This window comes from Gobio gobio (assembly GCF_949357685.1).
Source record: "Gobio gobio genome assembly, chromosome: 2".
Taxonomy (NCBI): domain Eukaryota; kingdom Metazoa; phylum Chordata; class Actinopteri; order Cypriniformes; family Gobionidae; genus Gobio; species Gobio gobio.
Genome location: NC_137098.1, coordinates 28,660,736 through 28,683,205, shown reverse-complemented (window position 1 = coordinate 28,683,205; position 22,470 = coordinate 28,660,736). Strand labels below are relative to the sequence as shown.

The 22,470-nt window shown below is 35.6% G+C and overlaps 1 protein-coding gene across 4 annotated transcripts in view; it reads right to left on the bottom strand.

The window, feature by feature from the left end:
• stim2b (stromal interaction molecule 2b) overlaps positions 1-22,470 on the bottom strand; it is a 62,430-nt gene that overhangs the window by 9,614 nt on the left and 30,346 nt on the right. For all 4 annotated transcript variants that reach the window (XM_079810678.1, XM_079810679.1, XM_079810680.1 and 1 more), the window contains 4 exons: positions 14,151-14,281; positions 8,484-8,595; positions 2,886-2,997; positions 1,040-1,155 (listed from right to left, as the gene is read on the bottom strand). In XM_079810678.1, coding sequence (XP_079666804.1) covers positions 1,040-1,155; positions 2,886-2,997; positions 8,484-8,595; positions 14,151-14,281 — 471 coding nt within the window. The remainder of the gene's footprint in view (positions 1-1,039; positions 1,156-2,885; positions 2,998-8,483; positions 8,596-14,150; positions 14,282-22,470) is intronic.

Sequence of the window (22,470 nt, the reverse complement as noted above, 5' to 3'; positions counted from 1 at the left end):
ATAAAGTAAAATGGTATATCAAATTATTTTGTTATCTTTCATAACATTAAGAATCATCTTTATACAAAGTTTGGATTTTTTTTTAAAAGCTTGAAGCATAAAAATGGATTGTTGAGTAAAAAAAAAATCCCATTGTTTTTGCCAATTCATGTCTTTTAATTTTCTCAATAAATAGTTCTGGTGTCCTCTACAGAGCAGAGGATAATAGTATATAACATTATTTTTTTTATTTTCTTTATATCCATTTGTTTTTTATGCTCCAAACAAAAAAAAAATCGCATTAAATAACGCATTAAAGCAATGTAAAGGCAGATTAATAGACAAACATTTGTAGCAAAATATTTTTGAAATTCCAATTATTGGTAAAAGTGATGACTTGTAAATAAATAATCATACATTTTTCAATGTACACTGCTATGGTGGAGCCGTTTCTTAGCCTGCATTTTACTAGAGCACCCTCAGTCATTTCAGAAGCACCCTCAATGATTTGATTCTGGAACCGGGCCTGATTTAAATAATTGATAACTGAGATCAGGTTGAAATAATTTAAAATAATTCAGCACATAGACCATTGAAAAGTTTGGGGTCAGAAAAATATTATTACAATTCAAATAAATGTTTTCTATTTTAATAAAAAACATTTTAAAGAAATGTACTCTTGTGATGGCAAAGCTGACTTTTTAACAGCCATTACTCCAGTCTTCAGTGTCACATGATCCTTCAGAAATCAATAAAATATGCAAATATAGTGCTGAAGAAATTATTAATTCTCTTCCAAAGCAAAACATTTTACTGACTCCAAGCCTTTGAATAGTAGTGTAGTCATATGGACTACATATGCTACTTATGGTGCTTTTTGTACCTTAAAAGCTTCCATTCCTATTTATCTTAACTGCATTGAAAAAAGCAACTAGTACATTATTTGTGTTCCAAGGAAGCAAAGCCATATGGTTTTGGAACAACATAAATGTTGAGCTGAATTATCCTTTTAAATAAACAATTAAACATGTCTTAATGCAACTTATGGGAATACACTTACGTAGTGGAGGTCCAAAAAGCACTGCGTCTAATGCTTTTAGATTTAATTTCTGTTTATGTCGTTGGTCTAATATCTTTAGCTGCATTGACATAAACGACGGTTCATTGGCCGCTATTCTGTAAGAGAAAGGAAAAAGTCAAGAGAATCAAGAGAATGTGAGTCACACAAAATCAGCCTGTTTCTACTGAAATGTAAAGTGCAAATTAACATAAGGACATCAAATAAATTGTTACACTTTATTTCGATGGTTCCCTTTAGATAACTATATGTGACCCTGGACCACAAAACCATAAGTTGCAGTCATAAGTCGTGCGGGTATATTTATGCAATAGCCAACAATGCATTGTATGGGTCAAAATTATCGATTTTTCTTTTATGCCAAAAATCATTAGGATATTAAGTAAAGACCATGTTCCATGAAGATATTTTGTAAATATCCTACCGTAAATATCAAAAATGTATTATTAGTAGTAATATGCATTGCCAAGGACTTAATTTGAACAACTTTGAAGGCGATTTTTTTAGCACCCTCAGATGCCAGATTTTCAATAGTTATATAGCGACCAAATATTGTCCTATCCTAACAAACCATACATCAATGGAAAGCTTATTTATTCCGTATGAATAAAAAACCCTTATTGACCCTTATGACTGGTTTTGTTGTCCACGGTCACATATGTAAATGTAGCACCTACATAACAACTAACTCTCATTACGGTATAAGATGAGCAATCGTAGACTGGTAGGGGAAGGGGTTAGTAGAATAAAGGTTTTGGGTTAGTAGAACAAGTTGGCATGTAGTTGCTTTAGTCAGTTGAATGCCTGTTGGGGAAGCATCACAATGTGATAGTGTTCGCAGATATAAAGCAGAAAGTCTACTAATAATGAGAGTAACTTGTCATGTAGGTGCAATGTTACTTACAGTCAACAGAATGTCTAAAGGGGACCAAAATAAAGTGTTACCCAATAAATCTCTTAAGGGTAAACTGCCTATAAAATCTTAGGTGTGGAAAAAAAAAGCCTGTCAGTGCCTGTAAGGGGGGTGGGTGGCGCAGGGCACATTATATATGACTGTATGTTTGTGTATGAATGGCAAGTTCAAGCTTAAAGGACTAATTTTAAGAAGCGAGTACTATACGAGTGAAAGATCACATGTGCTGCCACGCACATACTGGGCATAGCTGCAGGTGAAAGGTGATCTGCTGCTGTGACATCATTTCATGAGTCATGGAGAAGTGGCCGTGAGGGGAAACTCAATATCATAAACCTTTCTTCACCCCCCCACGCTCATGCACGTCTCCACTGTCTGTGCACTGACACATCAGCACCACTAGGGGGAAGCGTTGCTGTTAAATCTCACATTTAATGATTTGTTTTATTGTTGTATCATTTATTTGTTGTAACATTATAATGCATTGACTAACATGAACAATGAGCATTATTATAAAATGTATTATTAAGCTTTAATGTTAGTTAATAAAAATGTTCATGTTAATTTACAGTGCATTATCTAATGTTAACAGGTAAAACTTTTGACCTTTTATGTTTAGTAAATGTTGAGATTATGATGTAGTTAACTAATGTTAACAACTCAAGCTTTGCCTTTTAGCGAGAAAGGTAAGATACTTCTATTTTCTACTAGTTTCAACTCTAGTTTCAATTCTCTATCAGGTTCTGTCAAAGTAAGTGTGGCTTAAAAATCGCACTAAATAACGCATGAATGAAAAAGAAAATGGTGTGAGGCTGTGTTAGGTTAGGAGTAGATAAGTTGGTATAACTCAGAATGAAAACAATACAAGTCACTGGAGATTGTATGACTGAAAGACAAAAGTACATGCGTGTTTACCGAGGTAACGTGTTGCCATCTACTTTAAACTCTCTGAAGTTTATTTCATACTGAGGAAGCTCCACCGACTCCTTCAGCCATTGAACAGCATCATCCAGTGTCCAGTTGTGCACTGAGAGCAAAGAGAGTGGTTAGAAGGCATTTTGACATTTTAAAAACAAATCCTTTAACATGTTTTGAACACAAAACTTCAACAAATGGAGAAAAAAAATATTCATGAGCTCAATATTTAGTATTCTTTTCCTATGTGGACTTTGGTCTGTATACTGTAGTGGCAAAAAAGTGATGCCAAGCCTAGAAAACATTATTCAAATATTATTAAAAATTTGTTTAAGTTTTTGTAAGCATATTGTGTAGTTGTGCAAGTTGTGCGTACATCATTTTTGGCCAGGCTGTCATACAAAGTGGTGTATCATTACTGGTGTATCAACATTTAATAACTAATAATAATTCATGTTAAATACATCAAATTAATTCTTAATAGGCCTTTTTTAACAAGTATAATGCATTAACTAATATGAACAATGAGCATTATAACATTTATTATTACCCTTTAATGTTAGTTAATAAAAAAAAGTCATGTTCATGTTAGTTCACAGTGCATTATCTAATGCTAACAAATAATGTTTTTGTTTTTTTTTAGAAAATGTTGAGATTAACATTAACTAAGATAAGTAAATCCTGAAGAAGTAGTGTTCTGTATTAGTTCATGTTAACCAATGTAGATAGTGTTACCATTTTAGCAAGAAAGGTAAGATACTTCTATTTTCTACTAGTCTCAACTCTAAAAATTATGTATATAAAGAAAGAACCAACAAAATATTAATAACTGAATATGCTATAGTCAATGTATGCTTTTTCCTGTGAGCCTTTTGTTTTTCAATGCATGTTTTTCATAGTAAAATAAAACCTGTAGCTTGCCTTTATTTTGCTAAATAAGATAAATACATTAACCAAATTGAGTGATTATATATACATCATTTTGATGGTTTAATCAAACTTGTAGTTACATCAGGGTAAACCTGCACAGGTGTTGTGCGGGGATATAGTCAGGTGGCCACTCATGATAATGAATTACTTAGTTGTGAACAAAATCCATTGCCTATCAATATACTGACTCAACTATCATATTTCATACTCAAACTGAAATGAAACCAGACTCCAACAACATCACAAATTATGTGTGTGTGTTTGTGTATTGAATAATATCTACACAACAGGGCAGTGTCTCAGATTACATCTCAGAGCCTCAACAGAGCCAGATGCAGTAAGATGCCATCACTCTGTATTAGAGGCTCAATGGGTAGCACACAATCTTTGTTTAGAGCTGCGTGTGCAAGCTTAGTCAATTCAATGACATCACTCCATTCAGACTCTCATGACATCACCACTAGGAAACCCTGAGACCAAACACGTAACTGTCAAATTAAATTAATTTTATACTAGTCGCTACTGTACATGTGAGTGTGTGACCACATTCTTATATCACTGTATGAGCAATTGTATATCACAATGACGGTATACACTACCGTTCAAAAGTTGAAAAGAAATTTGTATTTCTGTTCAAAAGAATTGTATTTCTGTTTTTTCTATTCAACAAATTCTATACTGAAAAATCAGCGGTGCCATAATTAAGCAATTCATACATTATTAAAATTCATTGAAATTGAATATTTTTAATTATAATAATATTTCACACAATTACTGTATTATCAAATAAATGCAGCCCTGGTAAGCATAAGAGACTTTGAAGTTTGAAGAACAGTACTGTATATAGTTATCTTGGTAAAACTTTACAAAAAGGTTTCATTTGTTAACATTACTAATTAGTTAACATGAACTAACAACAAGCAATATATTCTTACAGCATTTCCCCCTTGTTAATGTTAGTTAATAAAAATGTTCATTGTGTGGTAGCAGTGTATGATGAAGATGAAGGAGATAATAACTTTATTGTTATAAATGTACAAACTCAGGACAAACACTACAATAAATTAATGAAAAACAATGACACCATACATTAACGAGAACCGATCAAGGCCATTCTTAAGTCTATTCTTTATTAAGTCTATTTTCTTTATTGCTAACTTCCCGCCATCTCATTCACTTGGATGTACATCATTACTTACGTTGCATAAGTGCCCACTACTATAACCCTTGCAATGTGTTTAAATGGAACGCCCCAAGCCCTTGATCAATGGAATACACAATGGAGCTGATTTATTATTTACAATGAATTTGTTTTACACACCATTCTATTGGCCTGTATGTATGCTTAGGCTGTTGGAGAAAATATTAAAAAAATACACAAATGAAAATGATAACACTACAATAAACTATAACTGTGTAAAAATGTGGTGAAATGTCAAAATAACTTCAATATCATACACTAGAGTTGTGTGTGCAGGGGCTAAATTAAGTGTGATCTGCTTTGAAGTCACAATCGTGTTGTATTGTGGTCTATGGATCTGCCTGAAGTGTACATCCCTCGGTCAAAATCAAGGGTTCGAGGGTCTGTCCAAATAAACTTCCCCTTCCCTTGCCCACTAGACGAAGTTGAACGCACTTCAAAATGGCGGCAGGGATTCCTCAGAGGGGAAGTGCTTACTGAAGTTAGTGAGTGTATGTCTAAAAGTGGAGTTCACATTGACGGTCCAAATTCGATTATTTGTGTATCTGATTGAAATCTGATCTAAAATGATTGACTTTTGTGTGACACGATGTGTGTCCAAGTCTCTTTTTTTGTTTTCCTGAATTACAACAACCACAACATGGAGGGGTTTGCAATACAGCTGTTGGGCCTATACCATTAAGCCGGTTTAGCTGGCTAACTAGATATGTTTAAGCTTAGTTTGTGCCAATCCTGGGTGTTAGGTACCATTAGGTACCATTAAAGTGGTTTGGCTTTTAGCAGTGTTCATCTCTATAGTAACTTACGCTCCATGGCTAACCTGCTCCAGGGCAGGGTTATGTCCTGGATAAGAGATCTCAAACTGAATTTGGACCAATCAGCTGTGAGCAAAGTGACACCTCTGATGCAATAAAGTCACTCCCCCTGTTTCTACTCCAAATTAAAGGTCACTACATAGCAAATGTTTTTTAAAGACTAAAGCGTCTTGCTTTTAACAATGCTTATTTATAATAATAATAATTTTGAATGGTTTATTTATCATTTATGTAATTATTATACCCATAATCAATTACACATGTATCATTTTAGTTAATCAATCATTAATAGGCACTTAGTTCAAATTAATATAAATAGCCTATACAAGGGTCATACAAATAAGCTTTAAAATCAATAAATAAAGCTATAAAAATTACTACATGTGAGCTTAAATTCTCTCTATATATCAACTAAACTAACCTCATAACTTTTACTTGCATTGACGTAGTAAGATTTTTCTTATAGTTGTCCTCTTTCATCGACAACTCTTTTCTTCTTGCTGTATAAATTTAAATTCTTAATATTATTCAATCATGTACTATTCTGCAGAAGAGAGAAATTAATCTCACTGCTTTTCTCATGAGAAGTGAATCTCAGTTTCACTGATCCACAGCCTGTGATTGGCTGTTCACTACTGATGTCACAGCTAAACTCCTAAACTCAGGATCAAAGCCTGAGTTGACAGAGAAAGCTGATGATCAGCATCATGGGTTCAACAAAGCCTGAATAGATTGGTTTGGTTTTGTCAACTCGAAACTAATCCTGTAACCCTGAGTTTGTTAAACTACCATCATGGTACAGGCCCGTTGTCTTATTTACAACATAAAAATGTGTAGCAAAATTAAATGTAGAATGTAGGAGGTATGCATGGCTTTATTTCGTGCTGCCGTATCCGCTGGTTTCAAAACATGTCTCTGGTAATATTGTCATTTTCTGCTCGTCCGGCACTTTGCAGCAACACAACCTTGTTTCTGCTGTAACTTTCATCATGTTCCCTATAACAACGTCTGACGTTTACGTTTCCGATCAGAGCAGTCCGACTGAAACGGATTTCCAGAAATGCGATTTCATGTGATTTTTGGCCGTTAACACTTGCTAAATCTGATCGGATTTCAATCGGATATGCACAAAAAATGTATTTGGACTGACAGTCTGAACGTAGCCTAAGGCAAACAGAAACAGAAGAAAACCAAACTAAAACACAAACAGAACACAAACCTGACAATAATACAACGTTTGTGTCAGGGTTCTCCTCTGACAGCTCTGTATGTTTTGTCTTTGTTTAATGTGTCTTTGTTTGTGTTGTGCATGAACACATGGCTTTGTCTTGGTTTGTGTTTCCCATGTGCTCCCTGTGTCCTGCCTCCTTGTTTCCTGTTACCACGCCCCCTTGTTTAGTCCTTGTCTAGTCCTCATTGATTAACTGATTGTGTGCTCACCTGTTCCTTGTCTGAGTGTGCTCACCCTTTCCTCATGTTTTCTGCTCCTTGTTTGTCTGAGTGTGTTCACCTGTTCCTCATGTTCTCTGCTCCTTGTTTGTCTGAGTGTGTTCACCTGTTCCTCATGTTCTCTGCTCCTTGTTTGTCTGAGTGTGTTCACCTGTTCCTCATGTTCTCTGCTCCCTTTATAAGGTGTGTTCTTTCCCTCATGTGGTTGCTGGTTCGTTATACGTTATACCTACGTGTGTTATACTAGTAGTGCTAAGTGTTTGTGCTGCCTTTTGGTCTTGTTTTCTGTCCCTAGTTCCTGTCCTGCAAGTAGAGCTTCCCTGGCAGCTTGCTCTCCTTGCCTAGCTGAAAGCTTGGTGAGTTTCCTGATATGACCTGACTGCATTACCCTAGGAATCCTGCCTGGCTATCGCTGGTATCCTCTGGTCTCATGCTGCTCTGTCAGAACTGCTCTCCCGTCTACCACCTTCTGGAGCTAGCTATAGTGGCTGCTCTTCCTGCCTGTGATTGTGCTCCTAACCCGCCTACTGTTTGGACTGTTCACCTCCTCACCATTTCTTGTCTTGTCTGCTGTTTGTCAATAAACCCCTGATCACTCATTCCTGCATTTGAGTCCTCTCTCATAGAATCGTGACAGTTTGATCTTAAAAATGAATTAGTAAATGCTGAGATTAACATTTTAAGATTAATAAATACTGTAAATGTATTTTTCGTTGTTAGTTCATGTTAACTAATGCAAACAAATGAAACCTTATTGTAAAGTGTAAAAAAATTATATAATAAAAAATTATAATAATGAAACTGATTTCTGGATAATCCATTTCATTATTATAATTTTTTATTAACTTTAATATTAACTGAATTCTATATATAATTCTATATTGATGTATCAAGTAATACGTTAAAACAAGTCCTTTCTCATCTAGATTAGTTTGGGACACATCCTGCACAGTATTTTCAAATTATTCCATGTTCCCTTTCAGTCAGTCTCTCTCAACGATCCCAATTCGTCGGTTTGCTTTCCCGACGTGACGTCCCCATTCCCTCCTTCAGGGAACGAGGGTTACATACATAACCAAAACGTTTTTGCTCGTACATGTCCTGCTGAATGATTTCACGGTATAAAAAGTAACTTAAAATCTCTACCAGTGAACATTTGTTTCCACCACCCAGCCCATGTTTTTTCTGTCCATCTCTCTTTACCTTCTGATATTTTCCAGCCCCTCCACAGCTCCTCCACTGTGATGTGCTGGTCCTCTCGGTGAAGATTACTGTGTTTATTGGTATGGTGCTGCTTCATGTCCTCTATTATAAACTGTAGAAGAACAACAAGATAACATCCTTAGACCATAGGAAAATGACTTCTTATGAATTAGTTCATGCCATATGTTTTATTTGGCTTCAGGGTGCACGCGATTATATCAGAGGCTTTAAAGGTTTCAAAAATATCTTTTAAAAACATGCAAATATTTTCTAATGCAAAAAAGACGCAAGAGAAACCACACTTTAATATTGTATCCATTGTGTTGCATGACATTCATTAATTTTTCAGATGCTTTTAACCAAAGCGACTTACAAATAAGGAAAAACCCAATTGATTAATCATAATGAGCCAACAATATTTGCCGTGCTGCAATGCAATTTCAAAAGATGACCAGAAGAATACATAACAAGAGTCGAGTTTTATTGCACAATAATGCTATTAGAATAAGACAGGTATATTAGATAAGTGTGAAGCTCTTTGTGGTCAGGTCTGTTTAAACTGTGTATCTCTTTGTGGTTCTGCTTATTTGTGTGCTGCACATGCATGAAGAAAAATGTTTTTATCCCTTATGCTGTGTTGAAAATCCTGTAACATCTTTGTGGTTCCTGGTCAAAAAAGACCGGCCTACAAAAATGATCTTATACATCTATATATAAATCTCTTTTTATGCTATTCTCACCAAATATTGGATTCAATTTTTTATCAACTTGTTTTCTTTCAATTAGGATGATAATCATAACAAGAGCCTTAAACTAGTCCCAGATTAAAATGCATGTTTGAGCTGTTTTAACTGAAAGCAACTTGCACTGACATACACTATATTGCCAAAAGTAATGGGACACCCCTATAAATCATTGAATTCAGGTGTTCCAATCACTTCCATGGCCACAGGTGTATAAAATCAAGCACCTAGGCATGCAGACAGCTTCTACAAACATTTGTGAAAGAATGGGTCGCTCTCAGGAGCTCAGTGAATTCAAGCGTGGTACGTGATAGGTTGCCTCCTTGAGCATTAAGTCCAGTCGTGAAATTTCCTCACTACTAAAAATTCCACAGTCAACTGTTAGGGGTATTATAACAAAGTGGAAGCAATTGGAACAACAGCAACTCAGCCACGAAGTGGTAGGCCACTTAAAATCACAGCGCGGGGTTAGCGCATGCTGAGGCGCACAGTGCGTAGAAGTCGCCAACTTTCTGCAGAGTCAATAGCTGCAGACCTCCAAACTTCATGTGGCCTTCAGATTAGCTCAAGAACAGTGAGTAGAGAGCTTCATGGAATGGGTTTCCATGGCCGTGCAGCTGCATCCAAACCTTATATCACCAAGTGCAATGCAAAGCGTCGGATGCAGTGGTGTAAAGCACACCGCCACTGGACTCTAGAGCAGTGGAGACGTGTATTCTGGCGTGACGAATCACTCATCAGTGCCTGACCTCACAAATGCGTTTCTAGAAGAATGGTCAAAAATTCCCATAAACACACTCCTAAACCTTGTGGAAAGCCTTCCCAGAAAGAGTCGAAGCTGTTATAGCTGCAAAGGCTGGGCCAACTCCATATTAAACCCTACGGATTAAGAATGGGGTGTCATTAAAGTTCATGTGCATGTAAATGCAGGCATCCCAAAACTATTGTCAATGCAGTGAATCTTAAAATATCAGTGTCATTGTTTTGTCTCAAGATGCACACTAGTGATGTTTTTTTTCTATGGCATTTTTATAAAAGCTACTTAAATGTCCTTAATGAACTTAATCTAAGCCCTGTCTGTGAAACCAGCCAATAAGCTATTTTTTGGAGGCCAGTCATTTTTGACTGGGAGCACCACAAACGTAACAAGGTGGAACTTTTGGGAAGTATTTATCAGAGGTGGGTAGTAACGAATTACATTTACTTCGTTACATTTACTTGAGTACATTTTTTGGGTAACTTGTACTTTTAGAGTATATTTAAAGATGGGTACTTTTACTCTTACTCAAGTACATTTCTTGTGAAAAAACTGTACTTTTACTTCATTACATTCAGTGGCGTTCCTCCGCTACTGTCAAATATAATTGATTAAAAAAAAATAATAATTTTAAATAAGTTAATATGACTTGTTTGCAAGTCTCGCGAAACGTTGGAGAGGCTGCTTCGTGAGAGGTGTGTGTATATATATATATATATATATATTAGGGCTGTCAAAAGATTAATCGCATGCAAAATAAAAGTTTGTGTTTACATAGTATATGTGTGTGTACTCTGTTAATTATTATTTATATATAAATACACACACAAGCATGTATATATTTAAGAAAAAAATATCATTTTTTATATAAAAAATATTTATATTTATATATATTTTAGATTATATAAATGTATATTCAGTGTATACATGCAAATATTTATTAAATATATACATGAATGTGTGTGTATTTATATATAAATAATAATTAACAGAACACACACACACATATATTGTGTAAACACAAACTTTTATTTTGGATGCGATTAATCGCGATTAATCTTTTGACAGCCCTAATATATATATATATATATATATATATATATATATATATATATATATATATATATATATATATATATATATATATATATATATATATATATATATATATATATATATATATATATATTCGGAGAGGTCAACCTTTCAAGGAGAGGTGTGTGAAAGCTCTCCAAGTAGTTGAGTACTTGAGTATTTTTTTCATTGAATACTTTCTTACTCTTACTCAAGTAACTATTACGATTGTTACTTTTACTTTTTACTTGAGTAGAGATTTTGGTTACTCTACCCACCTCTGGTATTTATACCATGTGTGAGCAAAGCCCGTGAGTTTTTGTAGTCTAATGCGATAACATTAACTAACATTTTCAGGAAAAAGAAAATCCAATGCAATCCTAACCACAACATAAGGGTTATGTAAATCAGCTGTTTGATTGTTCTCTCTGTTTATGAATTATGTTGATATCCTCAGATACTCATAACCAACAAACGAGAGGCAAGACATATTTAAAGTCGAGTAGGCTTTTTTAGCAACTCTCTCTCTCTTTCCGTCTCTCTCTCACACATACACACAGACACACACACACACACACACACATTCACACACACACACACACACACAGGAATCTGCTGTGTCCTGAAAGAGGACACCAACTTTCAGTCGCTGTAAGAAGGAGAAATTCTTGGGCCTCTTCTCGAAACAGTTCTTGAGCCCAGAAGCACCTGCCATGACCAGAAACAATCCTCAAAACACACGTGACGTCCACACATATTTACAAAAAGTGTCACTTCAAATCAAAGACATCTGAACAGACAAAAAAACAGGAAAGTAAAGAGAGAGACTATCTTCACTTTCTATCTTCACTAAGGAAATGGTGAGGGCGACTGATGAAGTATGCACATGTTAGTGTGGACCAACTAGAAGACACTAGTTTACCACCTCTTCTGTAGCATGAGGATGTTACTACTTTTAATAGACAAATAGCAACTTTTTATACATTTATACATTTCATAACTTGTCATGTTTACTTCCAGTTGCAATAAAATGTAAAGGAGAGCTGAAGATCCATATAGCACGTGTTTGCAGTGAAAGGGTTATAGTAAGGCAATGAGACCCTGAGAGGTGCATTGTGGGATTTACACTTTTGAGTTGTGTTTTCATGTTTGGGGACTCTCCAAAGACATAATGATTTTTGTACTGTATTACTATCTTTCTGGAGACATTTTGTTCACAAAACGTAGGTTATACCTGAATCACACACATACACACACCTCTTAACTTTAAACATTGGTTGGGGACATTTGAACTATTAAAAAAAATTTAATATTAAAATCAATAACATTAGTTAATATAATAGATAACATGAATAACTTTATCAGCATTTATTATTCAACATTAAAGTCAAATGATTGTGGATTAATTTTATTGGAAAGTTGTTGTTTTTTTAGAACACAATCCATCTAAACACACTGTGAAAAAAATGGCAATTAGCATGTATGGTCATATATATCATGTCAAAGTCAAGATTATATTTAACTGGCAAAGAATGTGTTGCATGTTTAGATCACATTTAGGAAGACATGCATATGCATGTGACATATGCATGTGACATAAAGCTTCAACATTTCATACGAAAATTATATACAAATCCTATATGATGAATATGCAAGAATTTTTCATCATAATAACACAAACACACACACAGTAACATAGTAGTCCTATGGGAGATGTACTCATATGTCAATGGTCTCTACTTGCAGGCAAGAATCAATGTCAACTTTGCCCTTTGAGGTCCTTGGTAGATTTAAGCTTTAGTAACCTGCTTTTAAGCCCCCCGACCTCATCATAAAATGCATGCACACATATAGAAACACAACCCGTTCTCACTCCCAAGGCGTCAAAATGTGAAGCATGGTCAAGTGCCTTCCGCGTCACAATGAAGACGCTAAAGGTACCCCTAGGCATGATTTTTCAACGAGCAGGTGCTCCATTGATTTCAATGGGTGTCATACACAGACGTGTTGGGCATGGGAACGTTTTCGTCATGAAGAAATTATATTGGGTTAAGAGTTTGCCATTATGACATGTTGGAATGCGATTCTAAATTTTATCAGCCAGCATAATTTTTTTTACATTTATTTTATTTACGCTATTTAGACACGTTTGAACATGTAACCCAAACCTAAATCTACCCATTTGTGTATTATATGATATAAAATACAGGATATAACCGGCAGATACGACTGCAAACACAATTTATTCAAAAAGTACAAATATATATATATATACATAAGTGCCAAATGATTGATTTGTGTGAAGAAAATCCCCAAAAGCGATCAGCGTCTACCACAAAACACGCATAAATTAACATTTCAAAAATCGCTGCCAGAAGAAACGTTCTGTCCGATTTCATAGTGAAATTGCATTGGATATCGGATCTCTCGTGACCAATCGCGTCATTACGTCAGCTTTGATTGTAAAATGTAATTGGCTCTTGTGTGTCTCGTGACCGATTGTGTCATGCTAAAGAGTCGTGTGTATCATTTGAATGAGACATGAGTGTGTGCGTTCACAGAGCGGCGGGATCATAATTTCAGCAATTAAAACATTAAGATCAACTCTGTTCTTTACATGAAGACATCATATGACTTCAGAAGACTTGGAATGCAACATGAGTTAATACCTTTATACTGTTTTTGGTCAGTTTTTGCAATAAATACCTGTGACTGTACTTTAATTTGCCTGTTACATGTTTTATATTGTTTAGAAGTGGGTAGGTTTAGGTTAGGAGTTGGGTTAGTTGCTCCAAAATATAAAAATAGCCTATAAATACTCATAAAATCATGTCTGCTTTTACAAATACAAAGAATTAAAGTCTTGATCTGAAGCATTGGGCAAACAACTGAAATCAATATAGTGACACCTAGGGTTACCTTTAGCGTCTTCATTGGAACGCACTTGACCATGCTTCAGATTTTGACGCCTTGGGAGTGAGAATGGGTTGGGAAACATGCTCCCTCCCCACTTCAACAAATGTATTATTGTATTAAATGAGAGGCAAGGATTAAGCAAACACAATTTTCCAGATCTAAATGATATCTGCTCACCTCCACACTCTCATTCACTTCGATTCCTCCATCGTTGTCGTCGTCTAGCTGCTTGTGAATGTGCCGAAGCGCCTCTAAACTGAAGCGGTCGGCTTCGTTCACACATGGAGGGATGACTATCAAACACGGGTCTGCAGGAAGAGACACACAATTAACCTTTTTACTTAATTAAACTCAGCACTAAACTTCTGCATTTCTACACAGTTCATTCCAAGTTTATTGCACATCCAGACAGACCATTTATAATGATAATTATTATTTATGGCACTTTTGATTACTTAAATGCTTATGTAAACAAGACTTTCTACTGTTGATTAATAAATAATGTTATTACTCATCAAGTTTGTATCTAACTGCCTGTACGTGTAAGCATGTGCATGTCTGGGCATCTGTAGGGCTCTGTTTACAGTGGTGTGCTATCACCGGTCTTGACGCGCTTATTAGGTTGCAGGCTGTTGATATGGCAAACTGTGCTGGTATTCGGTTGGATCACAGCCTGGCTCTTACTTAAGAGAAGATGTGTGAAAGAAGACGAATCAATCCTGTTTTAAAAAACTATTACTGGAAAAGAGCCCTGATTGGTTGAAACAGCACAGACTGAGAAGACCAGGAACATTTTCCCAGAGACAAGACGCATTAAACAGAAAAAAATATATTTAAATATATGATATTCTTCCTAAAATAAAAAGGCAGCTATACATTTGCTTGTATAAAGACAAATGTATACTATATGAGAAAAGTATGATATTATGTAAAAAATATATAGTTTTATATTGTTACTGTACTAAAGCCAAAGAAAATAATTAAAATATCAACTGAAAAATACTGACTTATTATTAAGAATCTTTATCCTACAGAGTATTACATCAAGGTTATGTGCCTACTGTATGGGCCAATATTCAATTTAAATGTATTTGTAAATTTGCTGTAAAATGTTTACTCTGTTCTACCCACTATTACAGCAAAGTTATAATTTATGGGCCTAAATTGCATTTAAATGTATTTGTAAATTTGCTGTAAAATTGTGATTTATTTTATTGTGGTTATTTGTAGATTTTACATTATAAAAATGTAAATAACACTTTTAACAATAACATTAAAAAACAAGAAAACAAACGTTTTGTCCTCAAATTTGTTTTTCACAAGTCCCTGGGAGCTATTTGTGCCCTTGTGAATAAGTACACTTAAGCATATTTTTAAAAGAAGAGTACGTACTATGGAAATAATACACTTAAAGCAATATCCTCAAGTGCAAACTGAATTGAATGTTTTCTTACACTTAAAGGGATTGAAAAGAAAAATTCTGTAATCATTTACTCACCCTCATGTAGAATTTATTTATTCTGCTGAACACAAAGGAAGGTATTTTGATTATGAAATAGTGTGAAAGTTGATGAAAGGACCCATCAACTGTTTGGTTACCGACATTCTTTAAAATATCTTCTTTTGTGTTCAGCAGAAGAAAGACATTCATACAGGTTTGGAACAACATGAGGGTGAGTAAATTATGACAATTTTCTTTTTTGGGTGAACTATCCGTTATTTACAATTAAATTAAATGTATTACAGTTTACATTAAATGCAACGTGTTGGACTTAAGAGTGTTTTTCAACCCACTTAAGTAGGACTTAAGTACATCTTTATATGTAAGGTGGAGGCAAATGTAACCCTTCTCAAAAAAAGAAAATGCAAAATGCTGCTAAACAAAATTAAACAAAAAAAGGACTTCTCTTAGTATTTGCATTATGCCTTGCATGTGTTCCCCCATCTGATTGCATAATCATATTTGTGTGCCAGATGTCCTTGTCCACACTCATTTCCATGTGTGGTTTTTTTTGCATAGAACTCACTTGTGCTGATGGGTGACATCACAGGAACACTGTGACAACAAGTAATGTCAACCATTACAAATACTGTTTGTCAAATACTGTTTGTCAAACATTCAAAATGTGGGATTTTGTTTTATGAAAACACGAGAATTATTGTAAAATTAATGAGAAATATTTGTGTCAAGTGACATGGATCATGTGAGTATTTGTACGGACAGATTCGTGCTTCCATTTCCAAGTACAAGATGCTCTTTGGAGGTGTTTCATAACACGTGGTCATCAGGTTGGACACAAAAGTTCATGCAGTTCGAGTGCATCCTTATTCCAGTGAACCCTTGAAAAAAGGATTAAAAATAGAAGCATTTCCACTAGTACTCGCCTACTTTTGGAGTCCACTGTATGAATCATTAAAAGGAATAAAAACAGAGGAATCTTTTAACAGCAGGTTCAGATTAGCAAAGAAAACAAAAAAGACTGCTGATGATGAGCAGGTCACTTTTCATTCAAGAGACATCGCTGAACTCCCTAACAATTCTCAACTAATACGTACAGCATGTGGCAGGAAGTGACACGGTGAGGGGGAGAATAAATAAAACCAAGTAGCAAAAATAGTTCTAAAGAACAAAATGAGTGAAATTAGGACACGCAAAGCTATAAATAGATTTTTGCTTCCACTTGTCAGGAAGTGGTTTATCTAAATGACAAGGAACAGTATGGGCCTCCATGAGAAACACACTCACACATACACAAACTTTTGAAATGACAGAGGCAGGAGGCACGAGTTACAGATAAAAGATAAACCGCCACTTGCTAAAACTTTATTTCCTAAAGGCAAGAGAAACGAAAGTCCTCAAACAATCTTCAAAAGCCACTTTTAACTTAAGCTGCAATTGACATGCCACAGATTCCCATCTGATCAATTATTCTTCAGTCTATTTTTAATGGTGAAGGAAATCAGTTGCAGCCCTAACTGAAGGATTAAAACAAAACAAATATTGTATTTAAATACCCATTCAAGAGGGACAAATACATAAATCATAATATACATACAAATTTCTAATGCAGTGTACAGAGTTCACAGTACGATACGCAATTATTTCCGCTTCAGAAGTTTCAGAAGTTGTGAATGGTATCAAAATACCGAACCGTACCGTACCACTTTTTTGGGACCCTTCCCTTTTGGTACCTAGCACAGTAGTCCGGTACCTAAATGGTGGACCTAGACTCACTGCAGAACATTGATTTGTTGACAGAGAATCATCACGCGTGCTACCAGGGGAATGACAACACAAGGAGACATTTTTGAATATTCAGTTTAAACACAATAAAAGCTTGTTTTTTTTTTTCTTGAAACAAACATTCCACATGCCGAGAAACAAGAACAGGATCTACTGTATGTCATCCATAGCTGTTTACTGTGACGCTTTCCTTCTTCACGTGAGAATGACGTTGATAGCTACTTTCCGGCATACACCACACCTATCAAGTAAGGGAACTGTTGATGATGGAAACGTCCCGAATCGTACTGTACTGTACTGTACTGTACTGTACTGTACTGTACAGCTTGGCGGAAACTAGCCTTAAGGTACTAATATGCATCTTTAGAGGTAGATATGGGACAATCCACACAGGACAAAGTCCACACAGACGCGTTTTTGTCCTGCAAAAATTGAGCTTTTGAAAATGCTTTCTCAAGTGGATACATTTGAAAATGCTGTTTTCACATTGTAATGTGGAGGTATTTGGAAACAATGATGCATGTTTAGTCATGTGATGCATATTGAACCAATCGATATGTATGTTTTCTACCGCTATCTGTGTCTGTTATGTGCTATTCACTTTCACACTGTTGCTAAAGATATGTTACTTTGTACACTCATATTGCAAACCTGCAAAGATGACAGAAAATGCACTCGCAATTGCTGTCCTGAGGCAAAACATGAGAGCAGTTGCTTTTTAGACCAAATAAAATGGTAATAGTGCGACCTGGACGCAATTTTTGCTAAATAAAATGATCTTGCCGGAAGAATAGTATGAGAACTTTATTATATGTCTGTATCATTTCAGTGAGCTTTTTTGAGGTTTTACGAGGTTCACAGTAAGGTGAATTTAGCTTTTTCCGAAGTTTCAGTGTGGATGAAAAACATTTGGAAAACGCTTGAAGCTGCTAGTGTGGACAGAGAGCGTTTTGAAATGTATCCGGATTAATGTAGATGTGGCAGGACTGGGCCACTCTGGCCCTCAAGATCCATTTACCGGCAGAGTTTTGCTCGGACCCTAACCAACCACACCTGAACAAGTTAATTAAGGTCTTCGGGGTTACTAGAAAGCTACGGGTAGGTGAGTTAGATCAGGGATGGAACTAAACTCTGCAAGAAAATGGATCTCGAGGGCCAGGGTTGCCCAGCCCTGCCCTAAAGGTACAATTTTTGCATATTGTTTCAGACAGTGTATGCATCTCTCTAGATAATGATAGAGCTAAATGTCAAATACATTTGTATTCAGTTCAGAATGTAAATCACACAATGTTGACAACCATTTTCACAACCAAGTTGTGCGGCCCTTTTAATCTAACTGGTAATTACAGAATTGCAAGAGAGAAGCAACGTGAAAAGTAAATGCATACTGTGAGAGATCTGATATGTGCCTGGGACACTCGAATTACTGATGAATGTCTCGCTTGAACAGGAGCAGGCACACTGCTGAAATACACAGCTTCTCACTTTCATTGGCTTTCAGAGGAAGTATCTCAGGATGTTTATGTGAGTTCACTCATTGCAAGAGATGAAACATAGAAAAAATTAAGATAATTAAATGTGATATGAGCGCTCAAAGGAGTTTATGTGGAACCCAAGGGAAGCTGGTGGGCTACTGTGTGACTGTCTTTCTGTCCAACACCCAGACTGGGCCTCTCTAGAGACCGTAAGCTGAGAAGGTGAGAAGTCCAGTCAAACAAGAAATGCAATGAAATGCGACTTTCAGTATATATCACCTTGCTGCAAACATTACCTCAAAGAAAGAGAGAACTCAGAGAGAAACAGAAATAGCTCATGTGTCTTTCCCAGCAGACTCTGATTCGAGAGGCTGTCATGGAACAGGAATAGTACCAGTTCTGGATCAGGGATCTCTGTTAGTTTTGGATTTCCATTGTCTAGTCATGCTTCCAATATCTCAGCAATCCTAAAAAAACAATCGTGATGCTTTTACGGTTTAAATTTACCTCACAAGATAACATACTCAAACAAATAAATGAAACTTAAAAGGCATCAGAAATGAACATGAGCACGGTGCAATGTATTATTATTGTAATAATAATATACATTGCAATATTAAAGTTAAAAAACAGAAGTAGTGACAGATATTTTCTTCCATATTGTGGTGAACATCCAAGTGAAACAGTTTAATAAAAAAAAGTAAGCCATGGATTTGGTTCCATCTATCGTTGTTGATTAGATGGAGGGAGATCTGAATGCTTGCTGAGATTAAGGTTGACTGTAAGAAATAGGTGGAGTTTAAGCACAATAAATGATTCGCATAAACGAGTGATCAAATTTAATTTAAAAATGAAACTGTTCACAATAAATAACATGCTTTTATAAAATAGATAGGGTGAATTTTCATTTCCGAGTTTCAAAAATGAACTAATGATTTAAGAAGTTAATATGTATTGCATAATGTTTCAACAATTTTTTAAATCTTAGCTTTCCAAAAAACATTATTCATAACATAACAGTCCGATGTCAACAGATCACAAGAAGGATATTTTTTTTAATTAACAGCCAGATCATAAAAACATTTGATCAGATCATTTTTCACAAAATGTTCATGGCTTCCGGAATATTTGTATCTAATATATCCATATATATATATATATATCCATATTTATATATATCCATATCCATATTTTAAATACTATCCATATATTTATATTAAATGAAACATTGAGGAAATCGTGTTTTTGTCAAAGACTTTGTCTGGATCGGATTCAGAACGATGACCAAAACACAGATGGAATACATTGAGTCCATCAATACCCCCAAAGCTTCACAGTCCATACCTCTTTGTGGGTTCGACATTTCATTCAGTAGGCAGTTTTGATTTATGATGTTTAATCATCATGCATGAGCATAAGCAATACTTTTATCGCTGGTTTTTGCCTCTTCGCCTGTGTTTTGATCCAGAGATTCTGAAGATGCATAATAGCGCCCACTACAGTTTAACAGTGAAAGCAAATGTTAAGTTATAAGAACTGTTCACTAAAAGTTTCTTTAGGGAACCCAAAAGGGTTCTTTGGTGTAGTTCATGCATAAAGACAACGCACATTATGCATGTTGTTTAATCCAAATCTGAATCTGCACAACAAAAAAAGACCACATTTCCTTTTATACTAACAGATCTTGACCAAATTTTAGTTTTACTGAATTTCCAAGCTTCCGTTTCAAAATAGCAGAATCGGCAAAACACAACACCAGTATATAAACAGAGAGAAACTACATTCACCAAATCTATTAAATCCCCTTTGCTTCTGAGCCTCCATAAAAGGCATATTTTTCCTCCACGGACAGGGTACCGATAATCCTCTGCTTATGATGTTGCATAAGTGTGTTAAAATATTTTTTTCCCCCTCAAAACCTGACAAGGCTCCACAATCCAGGAGTTTAGACTTCCAGAAAAGGAGACGGAGCTTGTGCGCCATTACAGTAGGAATGTGCGGATTGAAGCTGAAACTCAAGACCTGGATGACTATCCACCAAAGCAGAGAGACAGTTTTAATTAGAGCAGATACTTATCTGTGATTGTATAAGCAACACTGAAGATAGTGTTTGCACTAGAAGAGGAAAGAGAGTAGTGCAGTTATGAGAGGGAGAACCACAGATCATCTGTTTGTGCTTGCAGATGATGTGTAGAGAGATATTAGACGCACATAAAGTACGCACTGTATGAGGGAACTTCTCTGATAAGAACAGTCAGTCAGAGGGGAGTAGATCCACCCACGTATACCTTCACGGCCTAAGGTCAAATGCAGAAGTCTGAACAGATGCAGACAGTCAAAAAGTCAAAGGGGTCATAGCAAGTCGACCAAGGCCTGGTACTTTTGATTGCTAGATTTTTTAAAGATTTTTGTTTGCCCTGCCAACAGTTTCACCACAAAAGATTATACATTTTACTTTTAGTAATGAACTTTATATGCACCAGAAATGCTTTCTTTGCATGAAAAAAGTAATTGGTATTTAATTTACAGTAACAACTGGAAATTAATGGAAAATGATAGAATATGATGCAAAACATTACTGATTGTTTATTCATTTTCAACTGTTTTTTTTTTCATCTACAGTATGTTAGCTAGCAACATATGTTAATGTAGTGACATTTAAATAAATACAATCAGCAATATTCAGTCTCTAAAAACGTATTATAAAATTCACCCCATTCTTACTGTTGAGTTCTGTATGAGTTTAAAATACTGCATGGAGAGGGACAAAATGAAGTCACATGATCTGATGAGTGTTTGTTGAAGTGTGTTACAGATGTGCGAGCCGCTGGTTTAGGTGTTGCTTGTGTTTGCACACAAAACACAAAAGAGAAAACCTGTAAAGTTAGGACAGTAAATATACTGCCCGGTGGTCTCATTTAAAAATATAAGGACAATCCTGTAGATCACTTCCAAAACATAGACACTGCCTGGTTAACATTTGTCTACAATAAAAGCATTTGGTTATTGTGATATTGGCATTTACGCTGACATCAGAAAAACAGCTCTAGTCAAACAGTTCTTCATAAGTCTGACTTTTCTCGAAATAGCGTCATCATTGCTGATTTCAGTAACCTCATGAATATTGTGAGTAGGCTACCCTCGAGTTCCTGTTTAAGAACTGTGACTTCCTGTTTGTTTGGCACCACTTCCTGCAAACTCTCCTGCAGTTTCTCTAGAATGCCACCAAAGCAAATATGACTTTAGTGGTTATACAGGGAAATATGTCACCTATTGTACAATATGTGCTATATATTTACACTACACTGTGCAGATTTTGTAAGGTCTGATTGTGCCACAGTTTCACTCCTTTTTGTTTTCCATTACTGCTTTACAAAAGGCTTCGATCCAGGAATTTCTTGTCAAATTTTCTCCAAGAGAATCTGGGCTTTATTTTTCCAAATGTTTTCTGCCACTCATTCAATGACTACAACAGCGCTCTGTATTTCTCAACAAATAAACTTTTGTGAGATTGAGAAGATCCAGATGGTGCATTACAAGTAGCTGAAACATTATATTTCAATGAGAATGTGGCAGACTGCATGAGGGTGTGTTCACATTTGTAGTTCGGTTCGCCCCGGACCAAAAAAAATATTAAAAAAATTGTCCTGGTCCGCTTAGCGTTCACATTTGCATTATAACACCAAACCTAAAGATATCGAACCTTAAACGCCGGCGCAACGTCATATTCTCGCGCATGCGTCGTGGAGGCACACACGGAAGACAAGAAGAGGTTGAA